At 34.3% G+C, this 16,958-nt stretch overlaps 1 protein-coding gene across 2 annotated transcripts; it reads right to left on the reverse strand.

The window, feature by feature from the left end:
* Positions 1-868: 868 nt before the first annotated feature.
* Positions 869-6,052, reverse strand: LOC104106260 (UDP-xylose transporter 1-like). 2 transcript variants are annotated; one of them, XM_009614757.4, is made up of 8 exons: positions 5,733-6,052; positions 4,894-5,014; positions 3,965-4,149; positions 2,621-2,688; positions 2,389-2,521; positions 1,910-2,071; positions 1,315-1,584; positions 869-1,074 (listed from the first exon to the last, which is right to left on the reverse strand). In XM_009614757.4, the coding sequence occupies exons 2-8, from the start codon at positions 5,012-5,014 to the stop codon at positions 970-972; spliced, it is 1,044 nt and encodes a 347-aa protein (XP_009613052.1). In that variant the 5' UTR covers positions 5,733-6,052; the 3' UTR covers positions 869-969. The 2 variants fall into 2 exon arrangements, with proteins under 2 accessions (XP_009613052.1, XP_033514579.1); XM_033658688.2 differs by lacking the exon at positions 5,733-6,052 and adding an exon at positions 5,546-5,714.
* Positions 6,053-16,958: the final 10,906 nt, after the last annotated feature.

The following is a 16,958-nucleotide window of genomic DNA, read 5'->3' on the forward strand; positions in this document are numbered from 1 at the left end:
TTTTATTTTCCCTTCTACTATTCGAACCCTTAGACAATGAGTCCTAGTGCAAACATGAGAGATCATAAGAGTAGAACGGATCAGAATTTAGACTCTTACATTATGTGCATCAGTGTATTTGGAAAGCAAGAGATATCTGCCCGCAAATAGGCACATGAGCTATTTTATGCGGGTGGTGTAGCTAGCTACTTCTCGTCATTTGCAGCATATATCCAATGTGGATATACGCTATCCCAATTTACAAAAAAAGAAGGAAAAAGGGGTTAAATTTACCCGTGTATTATCCAAAATTGAGCAATTTTGACTTATGTTAAACTTTTTATCTAATATTACCTCCGGTGATAGGAAAAAAGGTCTCGTTTTTGCCCTTGATCCCTAACGGAATAATAACGTGAAGGTAACTTTAAAATATTGTCAAAAGTTAAGGGTTAAGCTTGGACCTTCTTTCTCGAAAAAATTTGGACACATGAAGTCTATTAATTTCACACTAGAGCTCTGTTAATGACAAGACAAATACTAGATGATTTGTTAATGGCAAACATATGTACATCTCAAGAATTCATTCAGAAGCGTCTATTCATCATAATTCAATTAGGCCAAGATTCTTTCTTTTGCTTAAGTCTAGTAAGTAGTCACTCCGGTGGCGATAGAGATCTTAGTAATTATAACTTAAACTATTATGATAGTTATTGATAGGCGATGCATTTGATTAGCAAATAAAGAGTGATTTCAGTCAAATAAGCCATTTGGAGGAGAAAATACAAATATTATGGAATGAGTCCTATGGGCAGCTTGATGGCCTGATCAGTGGATGATACGGGCTATATCACATTAGTGAAAAAGAATTTGGAAGACAAAATATAATAAATTCTTGGAAAATTGGTGCATATTATTGAAATGAGCCAAAAATCATTTACATCAAGTGGAATGTATCTAAATTCAAATAATTCTTTTTATTAACTCTAAAACTTAAACAAGAGAATCCTTGGATAACTTCTTCGTTTCATGATTTTCCTTATCTTGATAACCATCCTTCCCTGCTAGAAGTGGTGTAGCAATATCTTTTTCTTTAACCTGAGATGATGACAAAAATTAAATATTACTAGGAATAAAGTCCAACCACTAGAAAATGATTCCACTTATATACACTGTTAATGGAAATACAGTTAACTTGCAGCCCAAAAATTGTCTTATTTTTAGTAGGTTACAAATGTCAGTTTTTATGAACGGTAACATGTAATTATCAGACATTTAGATTTTTTTTTGTATTGTCAGTGTTTAGAAGTTAAACTCCTAAATAAAGGAAATTCTTACTTGAGGTGCAGAATGATCTCCAGGCTGTTTCTTTTTGGTTTCAAGTGTGCAAAAATAGGAATACAACCCCATTCCAACAATGGCTACTAGTATACCAAGAATGTTTCTTGATGTGAAGGGATCATGCAGCAGTGTATAACCAAATCCTAGAACAAGGCATGTTTTTAAGTGGCCTAACACTTGGTATGTAACTGGTGATGTCTTTCCAATCACCAAAAATGTGCTGAAATTCACTGACACAGCAATCAGGCATGACAGCAATATGAACCCCTGCATTTTTTGCAAATTCAATTCATTATCCATTTGCTCATTCTAAAATATCTCTATAAATCTAGCCAAAGATTTCTATGTTTATAGATTCCTAAACCTAACTGAAAAATAATCTAACCGATGGAAACTGATAGTATAATTTTCTGACGAAGTATGGTCAGTTGTATATAAAGTATTTGACCTATATATATAATATAATTTTCCGATGAAGGGTGTTCGACTGACCATTCTTAGCCTGCTGTAACTTCGCCCCTTATTATAGTAACAAATAATTTGTAGAAACATACATGCACAAGAAAAAATAGGGATTAGGATTTTTGCTTACCAACACAACATTAGAGTATTTGTAGGCAAAAACATTCTTTTTGGTAAGGAATTGATCCACCAAAGGCCCTGTCACAAATAGAATAGCTGCTTGGTAAGGGGCTGACTGGTACAACAGCTGTGTAGATGAGATATTGAGCCTCTTCTGAATTGTGTTGGTAAGCTGATTTGGAGGGTCAAGTCAAAGCATGAAATAACCATTGAACAATTATTTGGACTCAAATATAATCACATCTTTTATCAAAGAAAATAATGAAATAACTTTCATAATCTTTCTTCTTATGACATAATATTTGGATGATAAGTATAAGTTATATCTTTTACACCAACGGTGTAGTTTAACTTGCTATATCATGATACCATTTATTCTACTTTTCAAGTTATATAAGATAATGTTTGTTATAAAGAGCTGTCTGTTATTGCAAGTATATTCGGTGCACATAATATAAATTCTTGGACGAGTACGTAATGAAAGGATACAATTTGTCCAACACAAGTTGTAACAATGGCTAGTAGAGAGAGGACTGTGCCAACAAAATTGAGCTGAAGATCAGTAATGGAGGCAATGCCAACTCCAAGCAGCAAAATTAACAGAGAGAACTTAATATTCCGTCTGCATAAAAAAAAAAGGTAACAAAATAATAATTTCTTAGAGATCTTGTGAGACTAGCCTTTTTATTTTTTTTTAGGAAAATATGAAACTTCGAATTACCTGAATTGCTTCTTCAAGAAAATGGTTTCTAAAAGTACAGTGAAAGGTATAATTGCTAACTTTGTCATCTGAAAAAACAACACAAAAGACAGTGTTAGCACATTTCTTTCCCTAAAGCACTTTTAGGGATTGGAAAAACTTTTGGTCGGTAAAAACTTGTAATGATGAGTGAATCAGACTTTTTGATCGCTATTGACTTTTTTAGGGACCAAAATTTGACTTTTAGAAACTAGTTTTTTCTTCTGTGTTAATAGCTATTTTTCTTGTAGTGTAGCCAGTCAAGAGGAGGGAAAAATTATTATTGTCGTTAATATTGTTTTAATCTAATGACTTTATTCTTTTCGTCTTTCATAAAGTTTTAAGTGTCTTTATGTAAGTGGTAATCATATATAGTTAGGAAATTACCAGTTATGTCAGCTCATAAGTAAGTAAGTAGAATTAGTTAATTCATAAAATATTACTAATATTAGCCAATTATCTATTTTTAGCCTAAAAAATATTAAATTTTTGCTTTCTTTTGAGTGGGTGTTGTTGAAATAAATTGGATATATCTTAAGGAATTTAAATCTCAGTTTTGGGATGATTGGATAGAGTATTTAGGTGGTTTGAATTAAAAATTCGAAGTACAAGATGAACATGAAAAAAATAATAATATGTGTATCACACTGTGTATCATTTGTGTATCACATATGTATCATATTGTATCAAAATGTGTACCACATGTATATCCATGTAGACATATGTGTGAGATACATGTATATACATACAAGATTGGAAGTTTGATACTAATTACCTCCAATCTTTCTCAAAATTTGTATATTGACTCATTTATATATTTTCAATAAATTTCAACCATACCCATTGAAAAAGGTCCCTTTCTGCTTGGATTTTTGGAATATATATATATACCCACTAACAATGAATTTTTGGAATATATATATATTGTATTTCATCACCTTGTTTACTATCTCATCCATAAAATTTCCTTTCCGTCTTGTATCTAATGTTGCTTATCACAATTAAAAATATGGAAGGAGATCTTTGTGTGTGATTATTGTAGAGAAAGAATCCTTATTTATTTGGGTTTTTAATTTTTATATGTGCTTGGTTAGTTTTGGTAAGTCTATAATTAATGGTTAGAGGTAAGTAAGTTGGAACTTATTTGGAACATTTTCGTAAGACTCCCTGTATAATTATGTAAACACAAAATCTTTTTATTTTGAACTTAGCTTAAAGTACTTTATAAGAATGTCTTGAACAACATATTCACTTTTGGTGATTCTTAGGAGTATTTTGGTGATCTAATTTATCATGCAGTAGAAGTGAGAAGTGTATTTTAATTACCTGGTAGAAGCCAATAGAATTAAAACCGAGGCTAAGATTGAGAAAGCCAATGGAAACTCCATTTAAGATACCAAAGAGCATCACAGTCTTCATATCAATAGGTTTGTTCTCAAAGAAATTGAATCTAAGTGCCACATGAAGTGTAACAAATGTCACCATCAGATGCCAACTTGTCAACGTTGTTGCTGGAAGTATCAAAATAAAAATAAAAATTAGTATTTTATAATACTATCACGTTATCTCAAAAATAATTAATTACAGGCTCGTCCATAAAAAGTGAGATTAATAATCTAAAAATTAAAGAAAATTATCTGTTACTACAAATAAAATACCCTAATAATATAGGAAAAGATTTACACTTTCAAATGTGAACATACAAGTTAATCCTCCCCCAAACACCCCCACCCCAAAAATAAAAATAAAAATTGCACACTAGTAGAGGACACAAATTGATCTACTATTTTTTTTTTTTTTTGACAATTTTATGCTTCCGACAATAAGTATTATAATTGATAAGAATATTGATTTTGATAGATAATAAGTAACTAAACTCTAATATAACTAGGAAATCAACTTAATGAAAAAGAATCTATATTATTCATAAATTAATTTTTTATTTTACATATGCCTGCACACCAAACACACATGGTTAACTAACAGTAGATGTAATGCTATTAAGAGTTTGGTGGCAATAAACAGATACTATTATAATGATAATAAGCTGTATTCTACCAACTGCTGGTGGAGGTACCATCAAGAATTACGGTGGGATAAATTGGTCTTACGTTTGAGTCCTGAATTCAAAAAAATATTGTGGTAGGGATATAATTCTCTCTTTTAATGGGCTTTACGCAACGAAAACGTAATTTATTGCAATTGAAAAACCAAAAAAACACTGCTGGTGAAAGCTAAAGGAAGATAGTGGTTACCAAATGGAAAACCAAGATTGCTCATCAAAGCTTTGTTGCAGATAACAATGGAGACTGAGGATGCCACTGACAGAAATAATGCTCCTACCACACCCAGCTGCAAGTTTGTCTTCTCACCCATCTTTATCAAATCAAAACAACACCCGAAACAAATAAAATCAGCTAGTTGCTTCATCTCTTTAAATTGTTTGATTAATATTGGCTAAATAAGGATGATATAAGCTTAGGTTAAAAATGTCTACATCATTTCGGCAGAAACAAAAATTACTAGGAGACTGTCAAAGTCAATCAAGCATGGAAGGCCATATAATTGATTCGTTATACTGCAAAAATAGGATAAAAATATCTATTTTCGTACGTACAAAATCTTTTGAATCACCTTAACGTAAGAGAATTAAGTACCCCGTGCAAATCTCAAATGTGATATTTTCATAAATTTTAAATTATTTTATTAATTAGAATTTCTAATTTCGCCACTGGTTTAATTTTGGTGGTCAAAGTTAACGACACTTATACTGGTATTAGCTTTTGGACTTGTTGGATGAACCAAACTATCAAATGGAGCCATAGTGACACAAGATAGAAATTGACGAAAAAAAAAGTGCTTGTGTATCAAGACTATAATGTATCTTTGCATATTGTCATGGATTACCTCAATATCGAATCAAAGGAGATGATTATGATGAGAGTTTACATTTAAATATGATTAATTAACTTGAAAACCGGAGGAATCCTAACCAAATTCATGTAAAACACAAAATAATATTAATATAACAAAAAGAAAGGACAAAAGAAAAAAACATATATACATGAAGAAACTTGTAAGAAAATGTATGTACCTCTAGAAAATGGAAATAGTCGTGGCTATACCAATGAATTTTAGGCTCCAAGAAGTCAATTTCAAGAAATTAATTTGAAGGGGTTATGGAGCTTGAAGAGTTGGGTGTGGGATGAAGAGAGGGAAACTCAATCACTTGTTCGAGAATGTAGAACAAAGAATTGAAGCTATCTTTTATTTACACTTCTAGGGTGAGTGGTTGGGGGCTAACCATGTTAATTAACAATTAAAGTTCGCACTGAGAGTATATAAATTTTATATATCATTAAATTAGGTTAATGTATAATAACAAATACTTGATTTTTATGCTGAGCCTAGTATGGTAACATGAAAAATAGAAAGATCAGTTGTAACTGATTAGGGTTAATAATAATGCAGACCATGTGCTTATAGTATGAGATCAATGATTTATATAAATTATAAATTAAAAATAGAAAGATCAGTTGTAATTTTATGCTGAGAGTGTATAAAACTTATTGTATTGACAGCGTAAAAATTATACCAGTAGTGTATAAAACTTACATCCTAATTATTTTAGCTGTATTTGGTTTCTAGGTCAAGCGGTTGATGATCATTTTCCACAGAGGAAGCTAACGGCAATTGTAAGCAAAACCATTTGACTGACTTTAGGTTGACAAATATTCCCTAATTAGACCTAAAAATTTGAAGCAATCATATTAACAATAAAGCAAGAAACTTTTTTTTAATTGAATATCCTCATAATTAATCCCCATGCGTTTGTTTTTCCCTATTCAGTGTTTTAACTAATTCTATGTACTTGAGTTTCAAAAGCTGAAATTAGATATTCCCATAACGACGCATGGTTTTATTTACGTTCATTATAACGTAACCTAATGAATCAAATACTGGTTTTAATTGGTTGAAAAATAGACAAAATGATACTAATGTTTTTCCTTTTTCTTATGAACACAGAAAGATATTAACAACATATTGCTGGTTCACCTAATGGGGAGATAAAGAAAAGTAGTATTTGTCTTGATAGAGAAGGGAGAAAGGTGAAGTGAACATTTCTTAATGTGACAATGTACCTGCAGCCAGAACTAACACAACCGTTGGCACCCACAACAAGACCAATGTGTTTGGTGAGAAAATAAAACTTTAATTTTACTCCAAAAATGCATCTCATATAAAAATGGAAAAATGGTATCTGAAAAGCTTATATTAAGAATTCTTGATCTATGCATGTATTTTCTCAACTGTCCTTTTGGTCTTTCATTCAAATACAAATACAGTGCATGATAGTGCTAATTAGAAAATCTTGAAGATCTTTCCGACTTGAGAAATTAAGATTCTAAGTGTATGAACATAGTGATTTCCTTTTTATTTCTCAAGAAATACAAAATAAGAAGAAGAATAACTTTAATATTCTCTGATAATAAATTAAAGGCATGCATCACCCTACCCGAGCTTTTCAACTGTATCTACGTCAAGTGTATTCAGATAATAATGAAATTATAAGAGTATTGAATAGAGTATTTACAAACTTTTTTTTGGGCCAAAAGTACTTTTGGCAAAAAATTGAGGTGTTTGGCCAAGCTTTTAGATGGAAAAAAATACTTTTGAGGAGAAGCAGGAGCAGTTTTTGAGAAGCAGAAAAAAATAGCTTCTCTCCCTGAGTAACACTTTTGAGAAAAATACACTTAGAAGCAGTTTTTAAAAGCTTGGCCAAACACTAATTACTACTCAAAATTTCCTTTTAAATTAATTAACCAAACACAAACTGCTTCTCACCAAAAGCACTTATTGAAAAGTACTTTTGAGAAAAACACTTATCAAAATAAGCTGATTTTAGAAGCTTGGCCAAATATGCTATTACTTATATATTCGCTGACTATGTAAAGAATTTTTTTCACCATTAGGTTACTAATCACACCCAACTATGCATATTAAAAGGACTATGGGTAAACGAGATCTATCCCTAGATTCGTGTTTTGACCATGTGGGCCTAAGGTTGACATTTGCTGACTTCTTGGGAATTGATTAAAGATTAAAACTTTATTATTTGGAATTGATTTTTATAGCTTTGATTGTTGTTATTGAGTGTTATTTGGCTCGATTCGAGCCCATTAAAGGCGATTTCTAAGGGAAAGGCGATTTTGGAAGGTTGATTTAGGCTTGTTAAGGTAAGTATATTGCCTAATTTTGTTGTAAGGGAAAACCTTTAGTATATGACCTTATTTGTCTAATTGGAATGTGTTGGATGTGACGTATATACGAGGTGATGAGTATATATGCGGTGTTATGTATGAATTATGACCGCATTAGACTTTCGACTTCTATTAACCTTGTTTGGATTGTGTGATTTCTATGATTCATGTCTCAATCATTGTATGACTACGTGAACTTCTTGAACCATGCTAGAAATCATGGGCGGGTTTGATTTCCCGTTTGAGCATGATGCTTATTACATGTACCTTAACATGCTATTTTACTAAATATAATCCATGAGTATGTGATTTGATATTTATTGTTCGTATACATGTAGTCTTGAATATTCTTTCTGTGCGATGAACTGGATTGATAGAATGTGAGTTGTCCATGTGGTTGTTATGATTGTGGCACATGAGTTGTCCGTACGACGTGTGGATAAGGATCCATCCTCTTAGGGTCGTCCTCTCATGTTTCTCCTTGATAACGTACATGCAGATTAAAAAACTGGCCAGTGTTGATTTTTGTGTATCTTCTCTATATGCAAACACCTTGGATGTATACATAATTTTCATTGCATATCTCCTCTATATGCTAGCTTCAGAATGTGTACTTGCCTCTTTATGCATATCTTCTCTATATGCTGCTTTGATTGAATAATTGATTTATAGTACATATCTTCTCTGTATGTCAATATGTTCCATACAGCTTAACCTGACATCATTTTAAGAAAAAAGATGATGTTTTCTATCAACCTAGGTTGACTTAACATACTTGGTATATTAAGTCTGACAGTATGACCATGCCGAAGTCCAAAGGGGTCTGCAATCCTAAAAGGATTCCATCATAACTTATTTGTATTTTGAGGAATAATCGTGCCTAAATATTGATGTCACGACCCAAAATCCCATCAAGTCGTGATGACCCCTAACCCAACTGCTAGGTAAACCAACCAATATAGGATACAACTACAACGAGAAATCATCAATAAATAATAAATAAGAATGCGAAATATCAATACAACTATCCCAAGGTCTGGTAGTACAAGTCATGAGCCACTACAATTAAGATTTACAATGCTAGTATAAAGAAAATACAACATATATTTAAAATTTACTAAATAGAAATATGAGTCCTAAACTACCATGAACAAGTGGTAACTTGTATTCGGGATGCTGGTACGTCTTTAATGCTAGGCTTCAACCTCTACTGCCACTAAACTCCCCAGAATCTTCACGCAAGATGGAGCAGTGTAGTATGAATACAATCGATCCCATGTACTCAGTAAGTATCTTGACTAACCTCAGTGAAGTAGTGATAAGGTTCTTAAGTCAAAAAGATACTCACTTAATATAACCCGTGCAACTCAATAACATGTATAATACAGAGAAGTATCCAAAGAGACAATCACAAAATAACATATATCAATAAATAAGGTGTGCAACTGGATAAATGTAGTAAACAAGCTTTGCCAATTAAGCAGATCAAGTAAATATGATTTGCACCAACTCTGCACACCAAAGAGACATGCACCAAGAAGTGTGTGCTCAAATACTCATACATGAATGTAGAGTTTCTGTACATAACAATGATCCACTACCATATTCATTTGTAAGTACCATGTTTATGAACCTTTACATGGGTCCAACATATTAATGTATAATGCTAACTCTCGCTTTACATCAATCCGACACCCTCTAAGTGTCTAACAACTTATTAACAAGTCTCATACATATGTAAAATGCATCAACTAGCATATGTAGATCATATGAGTGGATAAAGCTTGTAAAATGCATGAATACGCACAAAGGATCACTTGATTGGCCAAACTTTTACTTTTATGCCCAATGGCTCATCACATAGGATCCCACATTGCGATCAACCAGAAACCCGCATGTTTCTCACAACTAGTGTGTACGCCATCAAGAGAGAAATATGAGAGGATGACTCTAGGGTGATGGATCCAAATTCACACGCTGCATAGTTTAAAACTCGTGCCATAATAGTAACAATATCATCATATTCACGAACAAAAACCTCATGCTATTTTCAAATCAATCCGCTCAATATTCACGAACTACGTGTACTCTATCAAGAGAGAAACACGAGAGGGCCACCCTAGAGGGATGGATACATATCCACATAGTGCATGACTGAAGCCTCATGCACTGCACGACAACAACCTCATGCTACAATAATATCAATATCACCAAAATTGCACAACAAATATATCGTGCCATATCATTAACAATATCACAATCATCGAACGATATAGATCTCGTGCCAAATCAATAACAGTATCACAATATCTTCACAACAGAAACCTCGCTCTATAATCTTAGTTGTATCTAAGAACCATATGCAGGAATGTACGCATATGAATAAGAGATAAGTATATATAATACATATGGACAGAGAAATAACCATGCATGGGTATCATGTATATGGGGGATGATCCGTAGGTAAGATGTATGCCTATATGTACATATGACCACGGACCCTGGATATAATATATTATCCAAATAATCATCATGCCCGAATAAGCATCAAAATCTATTTCATAGTCTATAATGTGGGCAAGAAAACTCAAGTAGTCATACATCAATTTAAGGCATAACACAAGAATAACAAGTACGGGTATGTTCATAATATACATGTGACTACGTCAAAAGCAAGTATAACAATGATCTCAAGAATAGCTCATCGTGATCAAAATAAGGTATGATTATCCTAGACATTAACTCTAGCATGGTTTATCATGCTCATGTAGTCAATTAATTGAGTAAAATATAAAACAAATAGAACACACAACCAAATAAGTCAGGGAGTAGTCTAAAATCTACACCGAGCATGAATACCCATGGTACATGTACATACCCTCTTCACTTCATATATACATAACCCCTGCTTGTAGCAAACAATATCAATTATTAGGAAAAATTCCCTTAACCAAAGCTAAGCAAGACACTTACCTCATCTGGGCTAGTCCAAATCTCCAAAATTGTCTTTCCTTGATAAATCACCTCCAACCAGCTCGAATCTAACCAAACATCATCCAAGGAAGTCAACCAATGCAAGAGGAATTCATCCCAATCCATAAAGTTTCGATCTTTGAAGAATTCCCAAAAGAGTCAACGAAAGTTAATCCGGGCCTGCGTGCCCAAAATCCGAAACCAATATCAAAATACGATGACCCATAACCTCTCGCGTCCAAAATATAATTAATTTTCAAAACCGAGTCCAAATCGGTACTCAAATCCACAAAATACACTCCTTTAAAGTGTAGGCAAAAATCCAAAATTTTATCTGTAAATTCCATGTATTGGATATTTATAATTTATGTAGATTCTTGAATAAACACAAAAAATGAGTAAAAATTACTTACCCCAATATCTTATATGAAAATTTCTGTAATGACCCAACCGATCGTTTTGAGTATTTTATCCCCGATTCCCCTATTTGATATTTTGCGTATGTGTATTTGTGGTTATACGCTTGCTGGGGTGATTGATTTGGTTTCAGGTGAGTTTTGGATTGATTTAGGACACTTAGTCCCTTGGTTGGAGGCTATAATTGTAAGAGTTGACCTGAGTTTGACTTTTGTATAGAAGACTCCAGAATGGTGTTTTGATGGCTCCAATAGTGTAACGACCCGACCAGTTGCTTTCAACATTTGCATTCAGTTAAGTAGTTTGAGGCCATGAGTAGATTCGTAAGGTGTATTATGACTTGCGTGTATTGTCGTCTTTGATTTTTGAGTGGTTCGGGATTGATTTAGAAGGATGATTCCCACTTGAGAAGCTTGAAGTTGAAAGAATTGACCAAGTTTGACTTTTGTGTATTTTACCTTGGATCGGAGTTTTGATAGTTCCGGTAGGTAAGGATAGTGATTTTGGACTAGGGTGTATGCCCATATTTGCATTTGGATATTTTTAGAAGGCTTTTGCTCTAATTGGCCAAAATTGGCAATTTGAAGTGTTGGATAATTCACAAGTTTGACCGGGAGTTGACTTTGATATTATCAGGTTCAGATTGTTATTCCGGACGTTGGAATATGTTTGTTATGTCATTTGGAACTTGTGTGCAAAATTTGAGGTCATTCCGAATTGATTTGATGTGGTTCGACACGAGTTTTGGAAGTTTAAAGTTCAATAGTTCATTAAGTTTGATTTGGGGTGCGATTCATGATTTTGATGTCATTTTGTGTGAGTTTAGACCTCAAGTAGGTTCGTATTGTGTTTTGGGACTCGTTGGTATGTTCTGGACAGGGTCCCGTGGGGCTCGGGTGCGTTTCAGATTGATTTTGAACCATTTCGGAGGTTGATTGAATTGATGGTTTTCTGGTGCTCCAGGTGTTCTTCGCGATCGCTGTGTGCATGTGTGAGCTGGGTGTTTTTACTCTACGCATTCGGGGGAGAAGCAGCGTATTCTAGGAGGTTTAGTGGATAGCTCATCGCGTTCGTGAAGTTGGGACGCATTCGCGATGCCTGGATGATTAGTTCTTCGCGGTCGCATAAGGACGTCACGATCGCGATGCTTGGCAGGCTTGACTGGCATTTGTTCTACGCGTTTATGAGGTTGGTGCCGTGAACGCGAAGGCTTATTCGAGGCGGTGTGGTTTTTCTTCTACGCGATCGTGATGCATATGATTGTTCAGTGATTATAAAGTACTCTATTTCGGACCTTGAGCTCATTTGATCATATTTTGAGTTATAGAGCTTAGATTTGTGCGATTTTGGAGGGGATTTTCAACACATAGATTGGGGTAAGTATTTTTGACTCGAATTTAATTATATTACATGATTCCATTTTTGATTTTGGCATTTAATTTGATGAATCTAAAAGAAAAATTGGTTTTTTTTTGTCTAAACTTTCATAAAGTGAATAATTGGGTTTTGAACATCGATTCAGAGTCGGATTTGAGTGAAATTAATATGCTTGGACTTGTATTCGAAGGGTTATCAGAATTTATGAGTTTTTCGGATTCCAGGGTGCGGGCCTGCTTTACTATTTGGTTGACTTTGAGTATTTGATTAAAGATTCGACATTTATCGTTTGGGTTTGCTTCCTATGACATTATTTGATGATTTGAGTTGCTTTTGGAAAGTTTCGAGTAGTTCAGAGGTCAATTTGTGTGGGATGACGCTTCTAGTGTATCGATTTGGCTTGTTTGAGAAAGTGTCTTGCCTAGATTTGTTGAGAAAATTTTTCCTACTAATTGATATTATTTTCTATATACGGGGGTGATGCATATACGAGGTGACGAGCGTATATGCATGTGCCATGATTTTCCATGGTCGGGAGAGGGAAATTATAAGCTTTCTTTGTGCTTTAATGAATCTGGTGATTCTTTAACTTATGATTTATTTAATCCTATGATTAATAAACTCAATTAACTTTGTTAGAAATCATGTTAGAACATATGACATATTAAAAAGGATTTAGTATGTTGTTTTCAGACTGTTTACATACTTAATTGACCGTAGTATCATGAACACCCATTTATACCTGTTATTGTCTTTCTACCTGAGTTTCTTTATCCGTAATATTGATTGAGGCCTTAGGGCTATGTTTGACACGAGAGTTATTTCTGTGCGGTTGATATAATATTTGGCACGATGAGTATTTCCGTGCGATTTGAAATAAAATTAGTTTGTTGGTTATTACCGTCCGAAAGGAAAGGGAGTTGGATTTCTGTTATGATTACTCATTCGTAAGTACTTACATGTCCTTTAGTTTGGTTTCTATTAATATTTGTTGTTTTGTATGGTACTTTTTGTTCGTGTTCCTTACGTAGTTACCTCTGTGATTTCCCTTTTGCCTGTTATAGTTATAGCTATATCTTTACCTTATCTGTTACTATTACACCTACGCTTTCACTTGATTTACTTTTGCTACATGTCCTCTTCGAATTCATGCCTTTACTTTTTATTAGCCCATACCTGTTATATGCCTCTAATTATCACATGATTTACTTGTTAGATGCCTTAACCTTCTATATGTCTTCACTTACTACATGCCTTCCACTTATCATATTCCCCTACTCACCATATGCTTTTACTTGTTAAATGTCTTCACTACATGTTTCTATATGCTACATGGTTTCATTTATATTGAAAGCCTTCTTTTGATATCTGTTCTTACTTGAAATACATCTTTACTCATTTCATATTCTACTTTCCTTTGCTAATTGGATTCGGTGACTTTTAGATTGATTGTGTGTTTACGCTTTGTGGAAGCCTTGTCTTTATATATGGGAGGCTAGATCTGTGGTGCTGTGTTGCTCATCTTATCTTGTTGAGTTTGTATTCCTAGTTGACTTCCGAGTGTTAGTTTTCTTTATATTACGCTGCATATTTCTTGTGCTCGGTTGTTGTAGAATAGTTACATATAAATTTATATATATGTGTATCTGTGGATCGGGTTGCGTGTCATAATGGAGAAGATATTATAATATATGGGATCGGGTTGCATGCCGCAATAATATTTATACTATATATTATGGATAGGGTTACATGCCACAACAATATTGATATGATATATGGGATCGGGTTGCACGCCACAACTATATTGATATGATATATGGGATCAGGTTGCATGCCGCAATGGTATTTATATTATATATTGTGGATTGGCTTGCACACCTTAACGGAGAAGACAATTTATATATATAGTTGTGGATCAGGTTGCGCGTTGCAACAGAGAAGACATTTTCTATATATATATATATATATATATATATATATATAGATCGGATTGCACGATGCGACGGAGGAGATGAATTATGGTTATTCTTGTCTATTTTTTTTAATCATATTATGTTGTGAGACTGAGACGTGACGACATTCTTGGGCCCTCAGTTATTTGTGCTCTCGTTTTATCTACTACGTGGTTATTTGTATCTCTTTCTCGTATCGCTCTTTTTGTTTATAATCTACACAGGTAAAATATTGAGTGAGTATCTTTTGACTTAAAATCTCACCGCTACTTCACCGAGGTTAGTCAAGATACTTATAGAGTACATGGGGTCGGTTGTACTCATGCTACACTTCTGCACCTTGCGTGCAAATCTTGGAGCTGATGTTGCTATGTATGGCGGTAGCTGACATTGAAGATGTACCAACGTTCCAGTTATAGCTGCCACTTGTCCTTGGTAGCTTTAGATTTGCAACTCTATTTATGTATATTTCGAACAGACGATGTATTTATTTCGTACCAGTGTTGTAAATTCTAAGTCTTAGAAGTTCATGATTTGTACTACCAATCTTTGGGATTTTACATAGAAGTTCAGTTATTGTACTCATTGACGCCTGTATTTCTTATTTAAGTCGTGTTGACTGTCATTTGGCTTACCTAGCGGGTTGAGTTAGGTGCCATCATGATTAGCCAGATTTTGGGGTCGTGACAAATAGCTTCGTATGATGATTTTGGACTTAGGCGTATGTCTGAATGTAAATTTGGAGGTCCGTAGCTTATTTTGTCTCGAATCGGCAAAAGTTAGAAAGTTGAAGGTTGATAGGTTTGATCGAGGGTTGACTTTATTAATATCTGGCTCAGATTGTGATTTCGGGAGTTGGTATAGGTCTGTTGTATCATTTGGAACTTGCATGCAAAATTTGAGGTCATTCGGAGTTGTTAAGGCTTATTCGGCGCAAGTTTTGAATTTGGAAATGTTAATTAGTTCATTAGGCTTTAATTGGGGTACGATTCATAGTTTTGATGTTGTTTGGTATGATTTAAGGCCTCAAGTAGGTTCATGTTGTGTTTTGGGATGGTTTGGTATGTTTGGACGGGTTCCTGGGTTCCCCGGGTGTGTTTGAGGTTGAGTTCGGACCAATTGGAGACTTAGAGGATGGCTGAAGTATGCTGAGGTATGGTGTTTTCGCACCTGCAATTTTTGGGCCACAGGCGTGGTGCCGCAGAAGCGGCTAGTTGGCTGTAGATGCAGTAGTTGGCTAAGGGAATTGGGTCCACAGGTGCGGACAAGGATGCGCAGGTGCGCAACTGCAGAAGCGAAAATATTTCGTAGAAGAGGATTTTGGGCTGTTGGCGACGGACCGCAGGTGCGGTGATTTGTCTGTAGAAGCGGAAGCACAAGTGTGCATTTTGGGTCCACAGAAGTGGACTTTTTGGACTTAATGGAAGGCCACATCTGCGATGCTTTTTTCGCAGATGCGGGGTCATAGATGCGACTGTTTGTCCGCAGATGCAGAATTCTCTGGGCAGAAATAGCTTAGACGAGGGTTTTATTTCTTTACCACATTTTGAGTTAGAGAACTCGAGTTTGGGCGATATTGAAGGGGATTTTCACGATTTAGATCGGGGTAAGTGTTTTTAACTCGAATTTTTCCATTATTCATGATTCCGTCTTTATTTTTATCATTTAATTGATGATTTGAATTGGAGAAATTGAGAATTTTTGTAAAAACTTCTTTAAACAATAAATTGAGGATTTGAAGGTCGATTTGAGGTCGGAATTGAATGATTTTGGTATGGTTGGACTCGTATCGAAATGGGTGTTCGGAATTTATGAGTTTGTCGGGTTTTGAGGTGCGAGACCGGGGTTGACTTTTTGAGTTGACTTTTTAATTTTCATAAAAGATTGAATCTTTATTATCCGAAATTACTTCCTATGGATTTTATTTATGATATTAAGATATTTTGGCTAGATTCGAGCTGTCCGGAGTTGGATTTGCGCGAGAAGGGCTTATTAGTGGATTGATTTAGCTTATTTAAGGTAAGTATCTTGCCTAACTTTGTGTGGGGGAACTAACCCTTTGGATTGGGTTGATTGTACTATTTGAGTTATATGGGAGACGTGTACATGAGGTGACGAATATGTACATGGGCTTATATGTGAAAAATTGACTCGTTTAGACTCTTAGGTTACTGATAAGTATTTAATTGAATTTGTTACTATTTGTTCTATCTTTCGTTGTCAAGTTTATTCTTGCATGCTTTACTTGAAATTGTTATTACATGTTCTAGTTTCCATTATCAAGATTTTCCTTATATGCATTTGTTAGTAGTTGATGTTACATGCTATTCTTTTCATTGT

The sequence above is a fragment of the Nicotiana tomentosiformis genome, chromosome 2, assembly GCF_000390325.3.
Source record: "Nicotiana tomentosiformis chromosome 2, ASM39032v3, whole genome shotgun sequence".
Taxonomy (NCBI): Eukaryota; Viridiplantae; Streptophyta; class Magnoliopsida; order Solanales; family Solanaceae; genus Nicotiana; species Nicotiana tomentosiformis.